Consider the following 17973-nt stretch of genomic DNA (forward strand, 5'->3'; position numbering starts at 1 on the left):
GCGCACCCACTTTCTCAGCTCCCCGCGCCCCTGCTCTCCTCCTCAGGCGCCTCAGAGCTTCAGTCCCAAGGCTGAGAGGGCTCCCCCGCCCCCTGCGTGGCCCGGACTCCCCCGGTCTCAGTTCAGGAAGAGTCCGGGAGTTCTCAGGAGGAAAACCTTGAGAAGCCCCTAGCCCCATTCAGGAGGAACCAGGCCTGGATCAGCCCTCCGTGGGCCCCAGCCCCACTCCTGCCCACCCATCTCCCCACGCTGTCCTAGGAGCCCCTCCTACCTTCCGTCACACCCTCCTTGCCCAGAGTCTCGGGCCTCCACTGCCTTGTTCTCCTGATTCTGCCTTCTCCCAGGTCCTCAGCAGCTCCCAGGCTGCGCTGCTCCCTGGCTCATGTCCCTCATCCAGACAACCTGACCCTGGACCGTTCCAGGGCCCTGGGGCCCTTCTCTCACCCCTCTGCACACACGGCCCGGGCAACGACATCAGTCTCTGGCCTTCAGTTGCCCCCACGGTTAATGGGTTAACGGCCTTCCTGGTTCAAATCCTCCACCCGCACTTGTGCCTCCCGACACGCCGGCTGCCTGACCTCACTCCCCAGCTTCAGACCCGCTTGCCCCAGTTCCCACTCACATCTCCACTGGGTCTCCCGCAGCTGCCTCTACCCAACAGACCTTCCAGCTGCACTCGCTACTCCACACTCTCCACCGGGACCCCCTCTCTGTCCCCTGGCAAGGTCATCAACACCGTTGCCCAGACCTATGATCTACCCTCAACCTAACCCCCAAGTGCTCTCCTCTTCTACCTCCTAAGCACCCCCACCCAGTCCGTCTCTTTCCTCTGTCTCTCTCCGCCACCACCACCCACATTCTGGCCCCACCATCTTGCCAGAGCGCTGCTGCTCATCCCCCTGCCAACCCACACAACGCGGCAGCCAGGGGGCTTTACAAAGCACCAGTCTGACCTTTCAGCGGGTCCCCACTGCCCTCGGGATGAAGTCCAGACTCCTGAACGTGGTGTACCCCTCTGGTACATACCAGTATCTGGCTCTGACTGGTCTCTGCCTCTCAGCACTCCCCACCGCCTCGGTCTTCCTCCCCTCCTCTGGTTCAAGATGTCCTGAGCATGCGTCAAGTGAGGGCTGGCCCAGGGGCTCTGCAAGGGCCTCTCCATCTGACCTTCTTTCTTGGGCAATGACTCTAAGCTCCGCTCTGGAATCCTAACACTCCCCTCCCAGGGACTTAAGGAAAACACTGTAAGGACTTCCGGTCTTGGCAGGTCATCCAGGTGCCACCGGGGTATCCCAGGGAGACTCCATGCCTTTGGACGCGATGCACCTTCCTTCCACCCTATCAGCTTGAGGTGCCAGGCAGGACCGACAGTGCATGCTCTCCAACTACTAGAGCCTCCTTTCCTGAGCCTCTGAGCCCCACCTCCTCTGCCGCCACCGCCACCCCTCCATAAGCAAGAGGTGCAGCCACAGAGAGGCCTGGGCCTTGGTACAAGGAGGAGAGGAGAAGCATGGCTGGAGGATTATTAACCAGGGAAATCTGGTTACTTCCTGAAAATATTGAAGCTGAGGCCTAAAGGAAGAACAGGAGTTGATTTATTCTATCAACAAATAATTATTGAGCACCTAACATGCACCGAGTACTGTTATACAAGCCTGGGTTCGTATACGTGACGGAAATCACCACGGATGCCTGTCCTCCAGGAAGTTAATACTTTACAGCAAAAAAGCAAACATAAGTAAGGAGTTAACCAGGAGGAAGAGATGTGTTCTGGACATAGGGGAAGAGCATCCAAAGAGGTGGGCTGGAGAAAGAGCATGGAAACATCCAGGAACTCTATTAAGTCCTCAGGCTGGTGGGGAGGAGGGAGACTGCTCTCTGGAGCCCTCGGAAAGCTTGAGATGAGCCCTTCCTGTCCATACTCTCCTCCATGGCCCACTCCTGCCCCAACCCCAACTCCACCCCAGGAAAGCTTTTATTCGCCCTTGGTCGGGCTTTCCTCATTCACCCAACCTTCTCCCTCCTGCACCCCAGGCCTCCTGCCTCCTGCTATTTAAAGGCTCGGGATGCTGGGCTGTTGTGGTGCCACAGTCACAGAAATAACAACAATGATAACAGCAGCTGTTGAGTATCAGTTATGTGCCGCACTCTGGCCTTTTATCTGTAGGGTCTCATTTAATGCCCTCGTGGCAGCTATCGTCAGAAGCGGCCCCCAGCTACTCACTCCCTCCCTGCGCCAGCCACCCCTCATCTCAGACCTGTAGCTTATTTCCCCTTCCCTGGGTCTGGGCTGGCCCTGCGACTGCTTTGACCAATACGATGCGGTAGAAATGACATCGTGGGGCTTCTGTGCCATCAACCGCACCCCCAGCCTTAGGAGAACCAGCAGCACGTGGAGGGGAGCAGAGGGAGGCTCCTGGCCACCAGCCCCAGCTGAGCCCACACCAAGGTCAACCACGTGAGCGAAGCCATCCTGGACATCCCGGAGCCCCGGCCGATAATAGGAAGCAGAAGAATCATCCAGTCAAACTACACGATCGTGAGGAAGAGCATTGTTTTAAGCCGCTAGGTTGGGGGCTATTTTTGTACAGCAATAGATAAGTGAAGAAACCGGTACCTGGAAGTCGGCGCTACTGTAGGAAAATCTAAACCCCGTGACGTCACGAAACTGTGCCCCACAGAGATCCCGAGATCGAAACTCACAGAAAACGTAAAGCTTGTTCTTCACAGGGAACTGTTTCTCCCTGATCAGCCACTGCGTCTTCTCAGATCCCACTGGCAAATCCACGAGCTGTCTCTGCAGAAGCCTGGACTCCAGGTCAACCGCTAGGGGTCCAGCCTGGGACGCAGCAAGGCCCCGCTTCCTTACCCGAGACAAGGAGCCCGTCCAGTCTGTAGGGCTCTCGGAGCACACCCATAGACCCTTCTCCTTTGTCCTGAGACAACCACTTAACACCTAACGGCAGGAGCTAAATTTTGCCTCCTGCTGATATTAAGTGCCCGCCCTAAAGTGAGCATGGTATGTATGTCCCGTCTACGATTGCTCAGTGCGCGTGCTCCACCTGTTTTCCAACTAGTCATAGGTTCCCCTGCCCTTTCCATGAAGATGTATATAATCTCATCTCCTATGATTGTAGACAAACGTGTCCTCTCCCCCTTCAGAGAGGAGGGTTGGAGGCTTGCCATCCCGTCTCCTTGTTTGGCTGCCTCTCGAATAGACCTTTTCCTTGCTGCGTGCTCTGTGTCTCAACGGTCGGCTTTGCGGCTTGTTGGGCAAACGAACTTGAGTTTGGTTACAACTGGTTTGGGGACCGGGCACCAGGCTGACTCTGGATGTCCTTAAGGAGGTCATTGGTGAAGGCTGCTGGAAGGACAATGAGGAAGTTATTAGTAGATGCTGTAAAAGGTGACACGTGTTACGTAGTGGTGACGGGTTTGGCAGTACTCTGGCCTGTGGTGACAAGGAAGACAAAAAAGGACATCGAATGGATTTGTGGACCTGGCTAAGGTTTCCAGGAGAATGATGAGAATGCCACTGGCTTCCCCCAGCCACCTACGATAAAATATAAGAGGAAAAAATAAAAAAATAAAATATAAGAGGAGACAGAGGGCTAGAGAAGGAAATGATTAGCTTCTTAGCACAATTCAGAAGAATAATGGAGACGGAGACGGTCTTTCCAATCGGCCAAAGGTTCTCAGGGTAAGAAAGGGCCTCAGAGGGACATTTGGGTGGCTCAGTGGTTGAGCATCTGCCTTTGGCTCAGGCCATGATCCCGGGGTCCTGGGATCGAGTCCCATGTCGGGCTCCCTGCATGGAGCCTGCTTCTCCCTCTGCCTGTGTCTCTGCCTCTCTCTGCGTGTCTCTCGTGAATAAATACATAAAATCTGATGAAAATGAAAGAAGAAAGAAAGAAAGAAAGAAAGAAAGAAAGAAAGAAAGAAAGAAAGAACGAGCAAGCCTCAGAGCAAAGATCGCACACAAAGCACTGCTAGTAAACCATGCCCTCATGTCAAAGTCAAAGACTGCAGCTGTTGGACCCTTCGCTGAGATCTCAGAAAGACTTAATTCAGAGTCTCTTAGACTCACTCAGCCGACCAAAAGTTTTCTGAGAATCTTGAAGGCAACTTTATAGATCCTCCTCCTAAGCAGCAGGGCTTCCGAGAATCTTCGGTGTCGTCCCCAAGCATTAGGACTCACAGCCCAAGGGTGAGAGGACCCTATCTCAAAAATATTTATGGGGATAGCTTTTTATCTAAGGAAGTCTGCTATCATTTGATACACCAGAAACAACATTTTTATAAAGAATTTTAGCAGTTCTCACCTGAAGGAACAGAAATGGCTCAAAATGGAAATGAGCCTCTGGGCACCTGCCCTCCTACAGACAGGAAGCAGGCTAAGAAAACATGGCCCACTTATCATGGAAAAGGAAGAACAATTCAGAAAAGGGAACCAAGATTCCAAAGGATAGAGCCAAGAACAGAGGACGACCACTTCTAGGGAACAAAAGTAGGCACTGATGAAACACGCTCCCTGCCCCTACAACGGGAGGGGTTAGCAGTGCCTGCCTGACTCTACTCAGAACTGCTTTGAACCCGCGACTTCTAAGTGCCCCCAGCTTTTCCTCCCTCTAACGGGAGCGACTAATGTGGCGATGCGATCCCTATCCTGCCGTACGTGACAGGTGTGTGGTGGCCATAAAAACACGGGCCTTCAGACTGAGGTAAACCACGGCGGGGAGCTGCAACAAGGGAACCACGTCCCAAGAGCCTGTGCATACTCGGATCTGATCCAAATAGTGAGATCCTGAACCTCAAGTTGATGCCACAACACGATGAAACTTTGCAGGATTTGGGAGGGGGCGAGCACACGTTCTTTGCAGGGGAGACATGAAGGGTTGTGGCCAGCAAGTGCGCCGCGGGACCAATCATTCTTTCTTCCCTGCACAAGAAGCCATCAAGAGATGGAGCCCGATTCCCCTTCCCTTGAATCAAACCTGTGACAGGTTTGGCCGATAGAACATGGTGGAAGTGACCTTCTGAGGTCAGGCCTGTAGGGGACTGGTAATTTCTGCTTCCTTGCTTCATTCTTCTAGGAACTGTTCCTGCGGGGAAGCCCAAGGAGCACATGGCGGAGGTTCATACAGAAGAGAACCAAGTCCCTGTAAGCCAATCATCAATTTATGGTCTCTCAGCTCCCGATTCATATCCATCATTGCCCGTTCTGTGGACATTTAGACGGGCCTTTTAAGTGCTTTTCATCAGCTGACACGACATTGGGCTTTGTCAGTAGAGGGTGCTGGAAAGACGGTGCAGGAGGAAGGGGGTTTCCTTCCAGGTTCCAGTGTCCTCCTCTTGGCAGATTCCTGCAGCACCACGTCTCTCCAGAACTCAGCTCAATACCTCTCGCTGGGCTCCCAGCCATGTGCGAGGAGACTGTTTTGGACCTCACAGACATCCTACACCCCACACAGCAGCACAGAAAGGAGAGGAACTTCCCAGCAAGCCCACAATCATGAGCGATGGGGAATCATGGTCTCCCACTATCCGAACACAGAGCATTCCTAGGAAACATTTCATAAGCTGATGTGACATTAAGTGAAGAAGTGTTAGGGGAGGAGGGCGAGGGGTGGGGGTGAGTGGGTGACGGGCACTGAGGGGGACACTTGACGGGATGAGCACTGGGTGTTATTCTGTATGTTGGTAAATTGAACACCAATAAAAAATTAATTTATTAAAAAAAAGAATAATTCAAAAAAAAAGTGAAGAAGTGTTTACCACTAATGTATATGGAAAAATTTTATAAGCATCCCAGACTCAAAAAAAAAAAAAAAAAAAAAAAAAACAACCCCTGTTAGGCTTTTCTGCTACCTTAGGATACATTTTGCAAAGAGTGTGCAAAATAAACGGAGATAAAGCCCAGATGCTCTCAGACGTGGTTCAAAGCTCTAACAGCTTGATGCTAACAGGAGATGCTGACTGTAGTTCCCGGGGAGGGGGCACCCCTCTTGCTGCTGGGTTGTGCGCCGCCCCTGTAACAGCTGGCTGTAAAACACGTGCTGAATGCTATATTTGCTTTTCACCCTTTTTTTTCCCTTTCAATCAGTGAAAACAAGTACTACTGTCTATGTCCTTTGTAAAAGGGAAACCGTGTAACACAGACTTTCAAAACGCAGAGGATGCCCGTATTGTGTTAAGCCTCTAAATTTCTTCGGAGGGCTTTGTCACAAGCAACAAATATCTGACTACAGTCCAGCAGGTGTCATTATTCCATTTACAGATGAAAAAGCTACAGGTGAATGAGGTTAGTGACTTGCCCCATTACGGAGGAAGTAAATGGCTGAACCAACATTCAAACATAGGTCTGTATTAACAACATCCTTTTTTTTTTTAAGATTGTATTTATTTATTCATGAGAGAGAGAGAAGTAGAGACACAGGCAGAGGGAGAAGCAGGCTCCACGCTGGGAGCCCGATGTGGGACTCGATCCCGGGTCTCCAGGATCACGACCTGGGCTGAAGGCGGCGCTGAACCGCTGAGCCCTTAACAACATCCTTTTAAATACATAATCTCACTTTGGAAGCCAGAAGGGACCTTAGGAATATTATCCAATCGCCTTCACTGTATAGCCAAAGTAACTGAAGCTCAGACCATAGAAGGACTTTGCCCTAAGCCCCACGTCTGGGAAGTGGCAGGGTCAAGACTCTGAATTAGGAGCCTCCTCCTGCCTCTGAGCCCAATGCCCTTCCTCTCCCCCCACATGGCTTGTCTCACACTCCTTCCTTCCATTGTCATCTTCACGCCTTTCCTCTGCTCCTTCCCGTCCAGGAATGCCCCGGGGAGAGGGGAACAAAATCACCCCAGTTGAGAATGCCTAAGGCATAGTTGGTCGTTTCTAGAGACATTTTTGAAAAAAAAAATAAAAATAAAGAAAAATAAATAAAATAAAAAATAAAATAAAAAAGATGGAGACATTTTTGGTTGTCACAATTGGTGGGGGCGGGGGTAGAGGTGTGGCCCGGGCGTCCGGTGGGCAGACGCCAATGATGCTGCCAAGCATCCTACAACGCACAGGACAGACCCCCAACAAAGACTGCCCCAGCCCCAAATGCCAGTACTGCTGAAGCTGAGACACCTTGGTCTAGAGAAATCCACGATCACACCAGATGCCGCGCGTCCATGCTGTTCTTTCGTTTTCCCAAGGCTTAGGTGGCTCAAGGCCAGAGGGGCAGCAGTGCTAGCAGGTAAGTGGATGGAGGGGTCCTGAGGAAATCCCTGGCCGGGAGCTCCTATCATAGGGTGGCCCTGGCACTTTCAAGACTCTGAGGCACCAGGTTTGATAAGCTACAATTAGTTTATTGGAAACACAGAGTGAAGCAAAGGCAAAGAGACAGACTGGCAGTTGGGTCACTGGCTTTGTAGAAGCCTCTGCAGGCAGCCCTGGAAGGAGATGCTCTTCCCTCCCACGGGTCACGTCCCTCACAGGGTTTCAGGAAAACCACCATCGGCGTTCCCCACCTCCGGTCCACAGGCACGAGCACCCTGGCGGGTTCCCAGGAAGTGTAGATGGGGGGATTCGGGGCCCCGCCCCCGGGCCCTGCAAGCTGGGGTGAAGGGCTCAGGCAGGACCCATGAATCCAGCGGAGAAGCAGAAAGGCAGAAGAAAGGTTGAATCCTCAAGACAACAAATCCACCACTAGGAAAGGCTACGGAGAGGGGGGCCCCAGGGAGCAAGTGGGGCGGGCGCGCAGTGCGCACCTCTGGCCCCCGGCTCTCAGAGGGCCAGCAGCTGGCGGGCGCGGCCGCGGGGGTCCTGGGGCGGCGGGTGACGGGATGCTCGCGGGCGGCCCTAGCACTTCTTACAGGCCACGCTGCAGGCGCTGGCCCCGGGGCAGGGGGTGCAGGCGCTGGTGCCCACCACCAGGTTGCCGCTGCACGGGGCGCTGCAGACTCTGCTGGTGACAGCAGGGGCAGCACCGGAGGCGCAGAGATCGCCACAGACGACGCCACCGCGGGAGCTGCTGACGCCTGGATGGGGGGACGGAAGGCATCAGGCACGGCCCCAGCAGGTGGCTCGGATGGGGGGGTCCCGAGTCCCTCCCCGCAGATGTGGGCCCTCCCCGCCCGAGAAGGGGGAGCTCGGCTACTTACACACGTTGACGGCGCCGACGCCCTCACACAGCCTATTGGGGAAGAAGAGAGAGAGGTCAGTGTCGGGGGGCCAGCTGCCGGGCCCCGCGGCCCAGGTGAGGGGTATGCCCCTGCCTCCTCCTGGGCGCTCGCTGCAGGGAAGCCAGGGTGGCCCAGCCACCACGGCCCGCGGGCTCTGAGACAGAGCGCCCCCGCCTCCGGGCAGCCCTCGGCCCTGCAACCTAGGATGCGCCCTGCCTGGCTGGGCCTCCCTCCTCACGGGGCCATCTCCTAGATCCCCTGTGATGGTGGAATCAGTGACCCACGCGGGTGCCGAGTGCGGCCGTCTGCACTGCTGCTATTGTTGTTGGTTCTGCTCCACCTGTAGACACGCCGCAGGCGCCGCACATCGACGTCCTGAATGCCGTCTGCTTGGCCTCACTAGAACCTGAGCTTCAAGAGGCCAGATGTTCGTTTTTGTCTTGACTTTCCCCCGCTGCGCAGCGGGCAGTGCCTAAACCCACATTTGGCTCCTTAAGGAACTGTTGCGGGATGGAATGGGATTCTAGAACCCATTCGGAACAGGCTCGGAGACTGTCTCTACAAGCGCCCTCATTTGACAGATGGAGAAACTGAGGCCCAGAGAGAGGGAATAACCAGAGATGGGGCGGGGCTATTATTCCACGCAGCCCCTCCCTTCCTTCCCACACACAAGGCATCTCCTTAAGGGGGACACACGGGCGTCCCTCTGATAGCTCCGTGGTGGAGGGTTGACAACATCAGCTTCAGACACGAGGAGAATCCGCAGCCCACCGTCTACTCATCCCACGCCCAGGGTGCAGAGGGAACCCACGCCGAAGCTGCTGCGTTCACCCCAGGAGCCCTACGTGGTGGAGGGATGGGTGGGCCACTCGGGTTCCAGGGCTATCTCTAGGCGTCTCTTAAACATCCAGACTCAGTCTTGAAAAATGCTTCGTCCTGGCATCCTCCACTAACGAAACTCCCCGAGCGCAGTGAGCCACAGGGCCTCGGAGCCCTCCAAAGCAATTGCTTGAGGCTGCTGCAAGTCTCACCAGGTGGCCACTTTGATTCCAGGGTCCCCATGTCCCCAGCACACAGCATGCTCCAGGTGCTCCCTCTGCATCTCACCCTGCACTCTCCTGTGCTTCAGCGGAGGGGCCTGGCCCCGGGAATGAGCACCCGACCAACCCAGCCCAACATTCTGCGAGTGTTGTCCTCCTGGGACCTGACCAGCTGCCCTCCAGCCGTAGGAAGGCTGACCGATGAATGGGTCTTCCCTGCCATATCCGAAGCTAGCAAAAAGCAAAAATGCCAGAACAGGACACAGATGCCTCCAGGGACAAGGCCCTGCAATCTGTCCCCCCTCGTTCCTTCCTGCTGCAATGCAATACCACGTAGGGGTACCCTCCGCAGTGCAATATATGACTGTCAGTGGACAAAATCCCCACGGGAGGCAGTCATTACGGAATAATTACCAACTGCCTGGGCTGGTCCAGGGCCAAGCTTGAGAAGACACCTAGAACCTGGGTGATGTGCAATAAGCGGCGGGAAGGGAAAAGCACTCGCACAGGGAAGGTGGCTACAAGGCCAGGCTTGGAGAGTTCTCAGGAACAATTACTGTGACCTGACTCCGGGCTCTCGGGAGTATATTTGCAAAAGGTACCAAACCCATTGTAGCACTTGGGGGCATGACCTACACAAAGGGAGCCAGAAACACACCAAAAGGACTTACTCATTACCTGTAAAGATGCAGGATGGGGAGATTTGAAAATGGGAGTCCAGGGATGCCAGCAGACACGTGGCACGCTGGGAACCCAGGCTAGGCCAGGAGACAAATAGGCTACGGGACCCACCTCTGCTCCTCGCCCTCCAGCAGCCGCCTGTAGGTGGCGATCTCGATGTCCAGGCCCAGCTTGGAGTTCATCACCTCCTGGTACTCCTTGACCAGGCAGGCCATGTCCTGCTTGGCCTTCTGCAGGGCGGCCTCCAGCTCGGCCAGCTTGCAGCGGGCGTCGGTGAGGGCCGCCTCGCCCTGCTGCTCCGCCTGCGTCACGGCAGCCTCCAGCTTGGTGTTCTGGGGGTGCAGAGAACAGGGTGCTATGGTCCCGGGTCTCTCTCTCCATTTCCTGGATGTGTCTGGTCGCTCCCACCTCGACCTCCCCCCCCACAAAAAAGGCCTCTCCCTTTATCAGCCGGGTCCCCCCAAGGGCCACAACCAGGGCCTCTAGCCAGGCACATGGGCTGGGGCGTGAGTGGGTGGTCCCTGGGGCACACACTGCCTGGGCGGCCCTGGGACGCTCAACATGAGCCCTACCTGGCACTTGGCGTTCTCGACCTCGGCCGTCAGCCTCTGGATCATGCGGTTGAGCTCGTTGATCTCCTCCTTGGTGCGGCGCAGGGTCTCCCCGTGCCGGATCACCGTGGCCTTCATCTCCTCACACTGTGTGTGTGTGGGGGGGAGCACAGGGGCTCCTGAGGCTCAGGACGGGTCATCCCGCTGAGCCCCACACCTTGCACAACTGCCACCCCAACCCGAGGGCTGCCTGCCCTTCCCTCGTCCATCCCAGCTGGACAAATCCCAAAGCCCTTTCAGCATCCCTCCTTCTGGGGCTCTGGCAGGGGGAGGCTGGGCCCCGACCTTGCTGCGGTACCAGGACTCGGCCTCAGCCCGGCTGCGGCTGACGATGTCGTCGTACTGGGCCTTGATCTCGGCCACGATGCAGTCCATGTTCAGGTCCCGGCTGTTGTCCATCTTGACGATGACCGAGGTGTCTGAGATGTGGGCGTGGAGGACGCGGATCTCCTGCGGGGGCGGGGGAGGATGGAGGATCTTGTTTGCACCCCAGCCTCTCCCAGCACGTGTGGACCCAACCCTCCCTGGTCTCCCGCCCCTGCTCCCACTATAGCCCCATGGACTGCAGGCCTCAGCCCGATCCCAGGCCAACCAGTCCCAGGCCAGGGCCCCCTCTTCCAGGCTGGCTGCCAGTTCTCTGCCTGGACCACGGCCCCTCACCTCCTCATACAGGCGCCGCAGGAAGTCGATCTCCTCGGTCAGGGCCTCGGCGTTGGCCTCCAGGTCTGACTTGCGGAGGTAGGCGCAGTCCACATCCTGGAAACGTGGGGTGTCACTGAGCGCCGAGCACCCACAGTGGCATCGCCCCCAACTCCCCGCCATCCGAGGAGGCCAGGGCAAAGGGCTCCCAGGGTCCCGTTGCCAGCGCAGCTCCATGCCCTCTGGCCTGCCCACCGTGGGCTTCACCGCCTCCTGCCCCTCTGACGACGAGCCCCTTATGCCTGGAGACGGGCCACCAGCCTCTCGCCCCTCTTGCACTCCCAGCTCTCCTCCCGACCCTCCCTATTCCAACAAGCTCGGCCACCTGGGCCCTGCCAGGCCCCCGCAGTCCTCCAAGCCTGCGCCCGGCCCCTCCTGGTTCTGCTCCACCGTCCCCACACCCCGCGGCTGCTCCCCTCCCTTGGCCCACACTTCCCACAACGCTACCCAGGACACTGTCCCTCGACAGAGACACCGCACTGCTCTGCCCCCGGGGACCCCAGCCGAGGCCACAGCTTCTGAAGCGGGCAGGACGGCAGAGGTCAGCCCAGCCGGGCCCTGCCCCGGGGCACGGTGCACGTGGGCATCCCAAGGTGGTCGCCCTGCATCAGCACCTGAATGAGCCTTTCGTGCCCCGATCTCTGAGGTCTGCCATCCCGACTTGGCCAGGCCAGGTACCCACACGAGGTCCAGACCCTCTGGGCCCGGCCGTCATTCTGAGGTCCCGGGCGTCTGTGCTTCCCATGCCTCCTTACTCACCTTCTTCAGAGCCACAAATTCATTCTCAGCTGTTGCTCTCAGAGACACTTCCTCCTCATACCTGAGGCAGAAGAGGGCAGACAGGGAGGTCAGGGAAGGGCGGGGCTCCCCAGGGCGGCCTCCACTTCCTATCAGGGCAGGGGCAGCATTAGGGACCTCCCAGCGGCTGGCCCCCGGCAGATCCGCTGGACCCTTTCTTGCTGCTTGGATGTGGAACGTGTCTGGGGTTCCCTCCCCACTTTGAATTGAGGGGTCTGGAGCGCCTACATCCCGGGACCTCAGAGCCCGCTTCCCAGAGCTGCCCAGAGGCCCCTCGGGAGGCAAACAACAAGGCCTGGGCACCCAGCTCCGAGCTAGGAGTGGACAGCAGCACCTCTGGGGCACCGAGGCCCCAGCCCCCCCCACCCGGGCGTCCATCCTGGCTCAGGGTCCGGGCCTGGGCCACCCGCCAACCGTCAGCCCTCAGCACCCTCGGCAGCGGGACACCCAGGGCCCCGGGACCCGTCATTCCCAAGGGACAAGAGGCTCAGGTGCAGGGAGCTCAGCATGAGAAGGCCCGAAGCCTGCAGAAGCCCCCTCTGGCCTCCCCCCGGCCCAGGGAACAGCCTCCCAGAAGCCAGAAGGCCCAAGCAGGAGACAGATGTCTGCCGGGGGCATCCGGGTGCTCGGGCAGGCGTCTGGCAGCCGTGGCCCAGACGCAAGGACCCTGCCGCACGCTGCCCCCGGCCCGCACAGCCACTCGCCCCCTGGGACACTCTTGCCCAGTCCAGCCCAGCGGGCTCTAGGCCACGTCGTTTCCTGTGCCCAGCGTCCCTGCCGCCCCACTCACTTCTTCTTGTAGCCCTCCAGCACCTCCTGGACGTGGTTGAGCTCGGAGGCCAGCCTCCCGCTGTCGGCCTCCACGCACTCGGCCTCCCGCCTCAGCGTCTCGATGTAGCCCTCGAACAGGGGCTCCAGGTTGCTCTCGCAGCACTTGCGGTTCTGGTAGAACTGCCACTTGGTCTCCAGCAGCTTGTTCTGCTGCTCCAGGAAGCGCACCTGCGTCGGGGCGGGAGGAGGGCGTCAGGTGGCTCCTGGTGCCCCAAGGCCACTTTGGGCTGGCGGCGATTGCTTTAGGGTGAACTCCCAGCAGGGATCGGGCAGAGCTGGGCAGCGGGACACAAGGTGACCTCCGGAGCTCCTGACTGTCATCCGTGTCTGCATTTTCCAATTTAGGGACAGGAGCCAGGGCTGGGAAGGCCAGTCCCTGCTCCCAGGTAAACTGACTCAGGCAGACCCGGTGAGTGCAGGGGCCACGTGGTCCGGAGCCAGCCAGGGTCTCCCGTTTGCCTCTGCCTCCCTCCTTCCCCCACGTCAGTGCCCAGCCTGGGTCCTGAGCATGGGTGGGGCAGAGGAAGGGTGGGTTCGGTGCCCCTGTGGTCCTCCTATTCTTCTGTTGGGTCTGAGGACTACGTGCACGGACCGCCCTGTGCCTCTGGCATGAGGGGTCGGAGCCCGTCCCCGTCTCTGTGCGGGGACCTGCCTGCCTGGCCAGAGGTGCACGTGCGAGCCACACCATCCCACCGGGAGCCTGTGCCCTGTAGTCACGTCTTTGGTGCATCCGGGCCCTGAGCTGTGTCCGTCTGGTCCATCAGACTGGGAGCTGCCCTGGGTCCTCCCTGTCCTGCCCCTGACCCCCCAGGAACTGAAGGCCCGGGAAGGGTGCGGCCGGGGACACCCACCTTGTCGATGAAGGCGGCGAACCTGCTGTTGAGGCACTTGATCTGCTCCTTCTCCTCGTGCTTGACGCACTGCGCGTTGGGGTCGATCTCCAGGTTGAGGGGCGTCAGGAGGCTCTCGTTGACCGACACGCTGGTGATGCAGGGTGGGCTGGGCCCGCACACGCCGCCCGAGCGGTAGCCGAAGCTGCGGCCACAGGAGCCGGCGCGGAAGGCCCCGCAGACGCTGCGGCTGCCGAAGCCCCCGGTGAGGCCGCGGTAGCAGGAGACGCCGCGGTAGGGGGCGGCCGTGATGCAGCAGCGGCCGGGCCGGGGCCCGCAGGCCGAGGCGCAGCTGAAGGCTGAACCGCCACAGTAAGATCCACAAGTCATGGTGCTTCTAGGGGACAAGGGAGGCTTGAGGAGGGAGACGTACTACGGAGGGCACAGTGGCTGAAGTGTGTGTCTTGGACATCTTTGCGCCTTTTATATATGCGGGGAGCCAAATGCTTCCATGGGTTAGGAGCAATTAGGTGTCTTTATTGGCTTGGGTTGTTTAGCTCTTTTGGCTCCTCCCTTAATGTGTTTAATTGGGGGCCAGATGTGGCCAGATGTTTATGGCCTTTTACCCTAAACTGCACAGTGTTTATCTTCAAAAGGCCAGCTCACGTCCCCCACAGGTTCCCCTTGCACTCCCCAGACACATTTGGCAGAACTCAGGGATGGGAGGAGGGGTGGCAATGACTCAGATTAGAAGGGAGGGAGGAGACAGGCGGCGCTGCAGCCCCCGATCCGCCCCTTTGGAAACAGTCGGTGCTGCTGTCCGTGGTGCTGATCGAACGGCCTTGGGACCCTGGGAGGATAGAGATCAACAGAAGATGATGTGAAATTTGGGGTGCGTTTGGTGGTTTCCCTCACGCCGTTTGCTCATTTCTGTGCTGCCAAAATCCCAACGCCCCCCCCTCGCCTGTCCCCGAAACCCTCACCTACACCTATCAACATATTCTGTCTCTATAACTCTCTGCCTTTCTCTCTCTCTCACTCTCTTTCTGTCACACACATATACACACACACACAAATGCATTCACATACTGGCCTCCCCACCCACATTCACACACACACACACACACACACACACACACTCACAAGCTCACGTGCACTCTTGCCTACAACGATGTGCACGCAGACCAGTCCCTAGGCCAAATTATTAGGCCGTCGTGGCCAGCCTATGCCGAGAAGAAGCATCCCTTCCTCAGACTCTTCCATGAGGCCTAAGCAGGCACACAGTGGATCACTGGCTTCAGGAATGCCCAAGTATTTCCAGCAAGACCCCAAGAAAAGATAGCGTTCTGGATTTCACCCCAAACTTCCATTTTCCTCCAGGGCCCAGAAGCCTGGGTTTGACGCTATTGCTATGTATAGCATTTTGCTGAGAATATAATAGAATCAATCCAGATAGAGCCATGAGGAGGGCATCCAGCCACCTGCCACCACCCCCTCCCTGCCTCAGCTCTGTGCTGCTTCTTATGCTACACCAACCCTGTAACCCCCTTCCCTTTACGGTAGTTTGTCAGTAAATTGGCACATGTCAAAACAGATCCATATTGGTGTATGCCACCTGCAGTGTGTATAGAGTGGGCCTTGAATCCAAAAGGGCTGGATGGGAACCAAGGCTCTGCCATGAATAGCTCTGCATGATCTCAGGGCAAGGTACTTCATTCCTCTGGGAAGTACATTAAATCTTTCCTCCCAAAGCCGCCTGGGAAAAATTACAGAGATGTCCACATGCTCAGTAAACTCCAGAACACAGTGCAGATGTGCTTTATTACAATCATTAAGAAGCAGAAGTTTCTGGGGTGGTATTTTTTCAGAGTTCACAATGTAGTCTACTGATAGAAGGGCACCTGGGTGGCTCAGCGGTTGAGCATCTGCCTTTGGCTCAGGTCATGATTCCATCGAGTCCCGCATCAGGCTCTTGCAGGGAGTCTGCTTCTCCCTCTGCCTGTGTCTTTGCCTCTTTCTGTGTCTCTCATGAATACATAAAATATTTTTAAAAATTAAGTAAAATAGAATAGAAAATATCAGAGTGCTTCATATGTAGTAAAAATAACATTTCATTTTCTTTTCTTTCAATCATATGTGGTGTGTGTGTATGTGTGTACTTTGTCACTACACAAAATTATTTCTTTTAATATTTTTAAAAATTAAAAAGTTGGGATCCCTGGGTGGCGCAGCGGTTTGGCGCCTGCCTTTGGCCCAGGGCGCGATCCTGGAGACCCGGGATCGAATCCCACGTCAGGCTCCCGGTGCATGGAGCCTGCTTCTCCCTCTGCCTGTGTCTCTGCCTCTCTCTCTCTCTCTGTGACTATCATAAATAAAAAAAATAAAATAAAATAAAATAAACCTTTAAAAAAAATAAAAATTAAAATTAAAAAGTTTAAATGCATGGCATATCAGTTAAGAACACAGACACAGATTCCAAACTGCCTAGTTTCAAAGTCCAGCTGTGCCACTTTCTAGCTATGTAATCTCAGGTAATTACTTAACCTCTCTATACCTCATGTCATGACTTATAAAATGGGGATAATAGTATCCACCTCATAAAGTTGTTGTAAGGATTAAAAGAATTAATACACGTAAAGCACTTACAATAGAGCCTGACACACTCTAATTATATAATCATATTAGTAGTTGTTATTGCTGCTAGTGCTGATGTAGATATATCAGGAGGTTTAATGAAATATATATATACCTACCTGCATCCCTAAACCACCTATGTAAAATTCCCACTGATGGTGTCTATCTTAGAGGACTAGAAAAGGATCAAATTAAATAATACATGGACAACACAGCACCTGGCACATAGCAAGTGCTCAGTAAATGTTATCTACTATTGTTCTACCAGGAGGTCAATACAAGGAACAGGGAAAAGAACCCAAAATCAAAGGCCCCTCCTTCAATCCCTAATCTAGCCCTGCTGCCCCCAGGAAAGGCCCAATGAAAATCTCACCTCTTAGGCAAAGGGAAAATGTCATCAGTCTTGTACAGGATGAAAAGAGAAGCTTGGACAGTCCAAAAATCCTGTTATCTGTTAATAATTCATAGATTTGTGTTTCTTTTTTGGTTTTAACAGACCACCAGAAATCCTCAGCCATAAATCAATGAATACTCACTTTTCTCGATATTTGCCTGATCCTGAAACCCCCTAACTGATCAGTAGCCCAAGGATACCATGAAGTTGGAGGTGGGGAATACGCCATCCATCCAGGTACAATGGAATTCCAAAGACAGCAAGAGAAGTCCGATATTCACTACGGCTGGACTGATGCAAGTTGGAGTTGAGGAAAACTTCCCATAGGGAGAGTAGGTAGTCATGGTTTCCTAAAGGAACTTGCATTATGTCTCCCATTTACGGAAGCTTTAATATAAAAGAGAAAAATTATTTTTTCTGGAATGGCCACCATGTTTGTGGAAACAGGGTGAATGAACAAAGAAACCTTCAGATCTTGAGGTTACAACCTCTTTTTTAAAATTTTTATTTATTTATGATAGTCAGAGAGAGAGAGAGAGGCAGAGATACAGGCAGAGGGAGAAACAAGCTCCATGCACCGGGAGCCTGATATGGGATTCGATCCTGGGTCTCCAGGATCGCGTCCTGGGCCAAAGGCAGGCGCCAAACCACTGCGCCACCCAGGGATCCCCCTCTTTTTTTTTAAGCCTAAGTGGATCTTGGTTCAAGGGATACCTCGAAAGAAGGGACAAATCTGGTGGTTATAACATTAGGAAGCTCTTGTTCAAGTCTCTCTTCAGTCCACCCTTCTCCTGTGAAGAATGTTATAAGGCACCATCCCAAATGTATGGTGGATTAGATGAGATTCTCTTGTTGGAGAATTCAGTTAAATTCTGTGATGGCTATGTGCCTGCCGTAGGCTGAAGCCTGAGTTTTGCAAAAAGGCAAGAAGGCACTAAGAGAAGGAAGGAGACATGGATTCTGGAATTCCCAGTCTGACAGGGAAGACAGACCCATATTCATGAGAAAGGCCAGAAGTCTGAAGAATGCAGCTTTTCAGATATATCATCAGATGCTCAGGGATGCAGTGCCTACTGACAGTGCCCATAGTGGGGCAATGTAGACTGCAACTAATCTGATGGGAAAGGTAAGGAAATCCCCCTGGAAAGGGTGAGAACAAACATCAGTGAGGAAGCAGGAGAGGCAGCATTGGTGAAAAGGTGTGCACGGAGGTATTTCAGAGAGTGGACAGTAGGGAGACCTGGGCACCCTTGCAGGAGAGGCCAGGACTATGAGATTCTGTGACA

At 55.2% G+C, this 17973-nt stretch overlaps 1 protein-coding gene across 1 annotated transcript; it reads right to left on the bottom strand.

Moving 5' to 3' along the window:
• Nucleotides 1-7332: 7332 nt before the first annotated feature.
• Nucleotides 7333-14527, bottom strand: LOC112667231 (keratin, type II cuticular Hb6). The gene is made up of 9 exons (XM_025458818.3): nt 13681-14527; nt 12789-12997; nt 11960-12020; nt 11162-11257; nt 10787-10951; nt 10463-10588; nt 10002-10222; nt 8149-8180; nt 7333-8025 (listed from the first exon to the last, which is right to left on the bottom strand). Exons 1-9 carry the CDS (start codon nt 14047-14049, stop codon nt 7847-7849), a joined length of 1458 nt encoding a protein of 485 aa, XP_025314603.1. The 5' UTR covers nt 14050-14527; the 3' UTR covers nt 7333-7846.
• Nucleotides 14528-17973: the final 3446 nt, after the last annotated feature.

The sequence above is a fragment of the Canis lupus genome, chromosome 27, assembly GCF_003254725.2.
Source record: "Canis lupus dingo isolate Sandy chromosome 27, ASM325472v2, whole genome shotgun sequence".
NCBI classification, from domain to species: Eukaryota; Metazoa; Chordata; class Mammalia; order Carnivora; family Canidae; genus Canis; species Canis lupus.

Excerpts from the sequence above, each read along its gene's own strand:
- LOC112667231 (XM_025458818.3), bottom strand. The coding sequence starts at position 14,049 with ATGACTTGTGGATCTTACTGTGGCGGTTCAGCCTTCAGCTGCGCCTCG. Across the intron at positions 12,021-12,788 it reads CTGGAGGGCTACAAGAAGAA|GTATGAGGAGGAAGTGTCTC; the intron begins GTGAGTGGGGCG and ends CTTCTGCCTCAG. Across the intron at positions 8,026-8,148 it reads CGTCGGCGCCGTCAACGTGT|GCGTCAGCAGCTCCCGCGGT; the intron begins GTAAGTAGCCGA and ends CCCCCCATCCAG.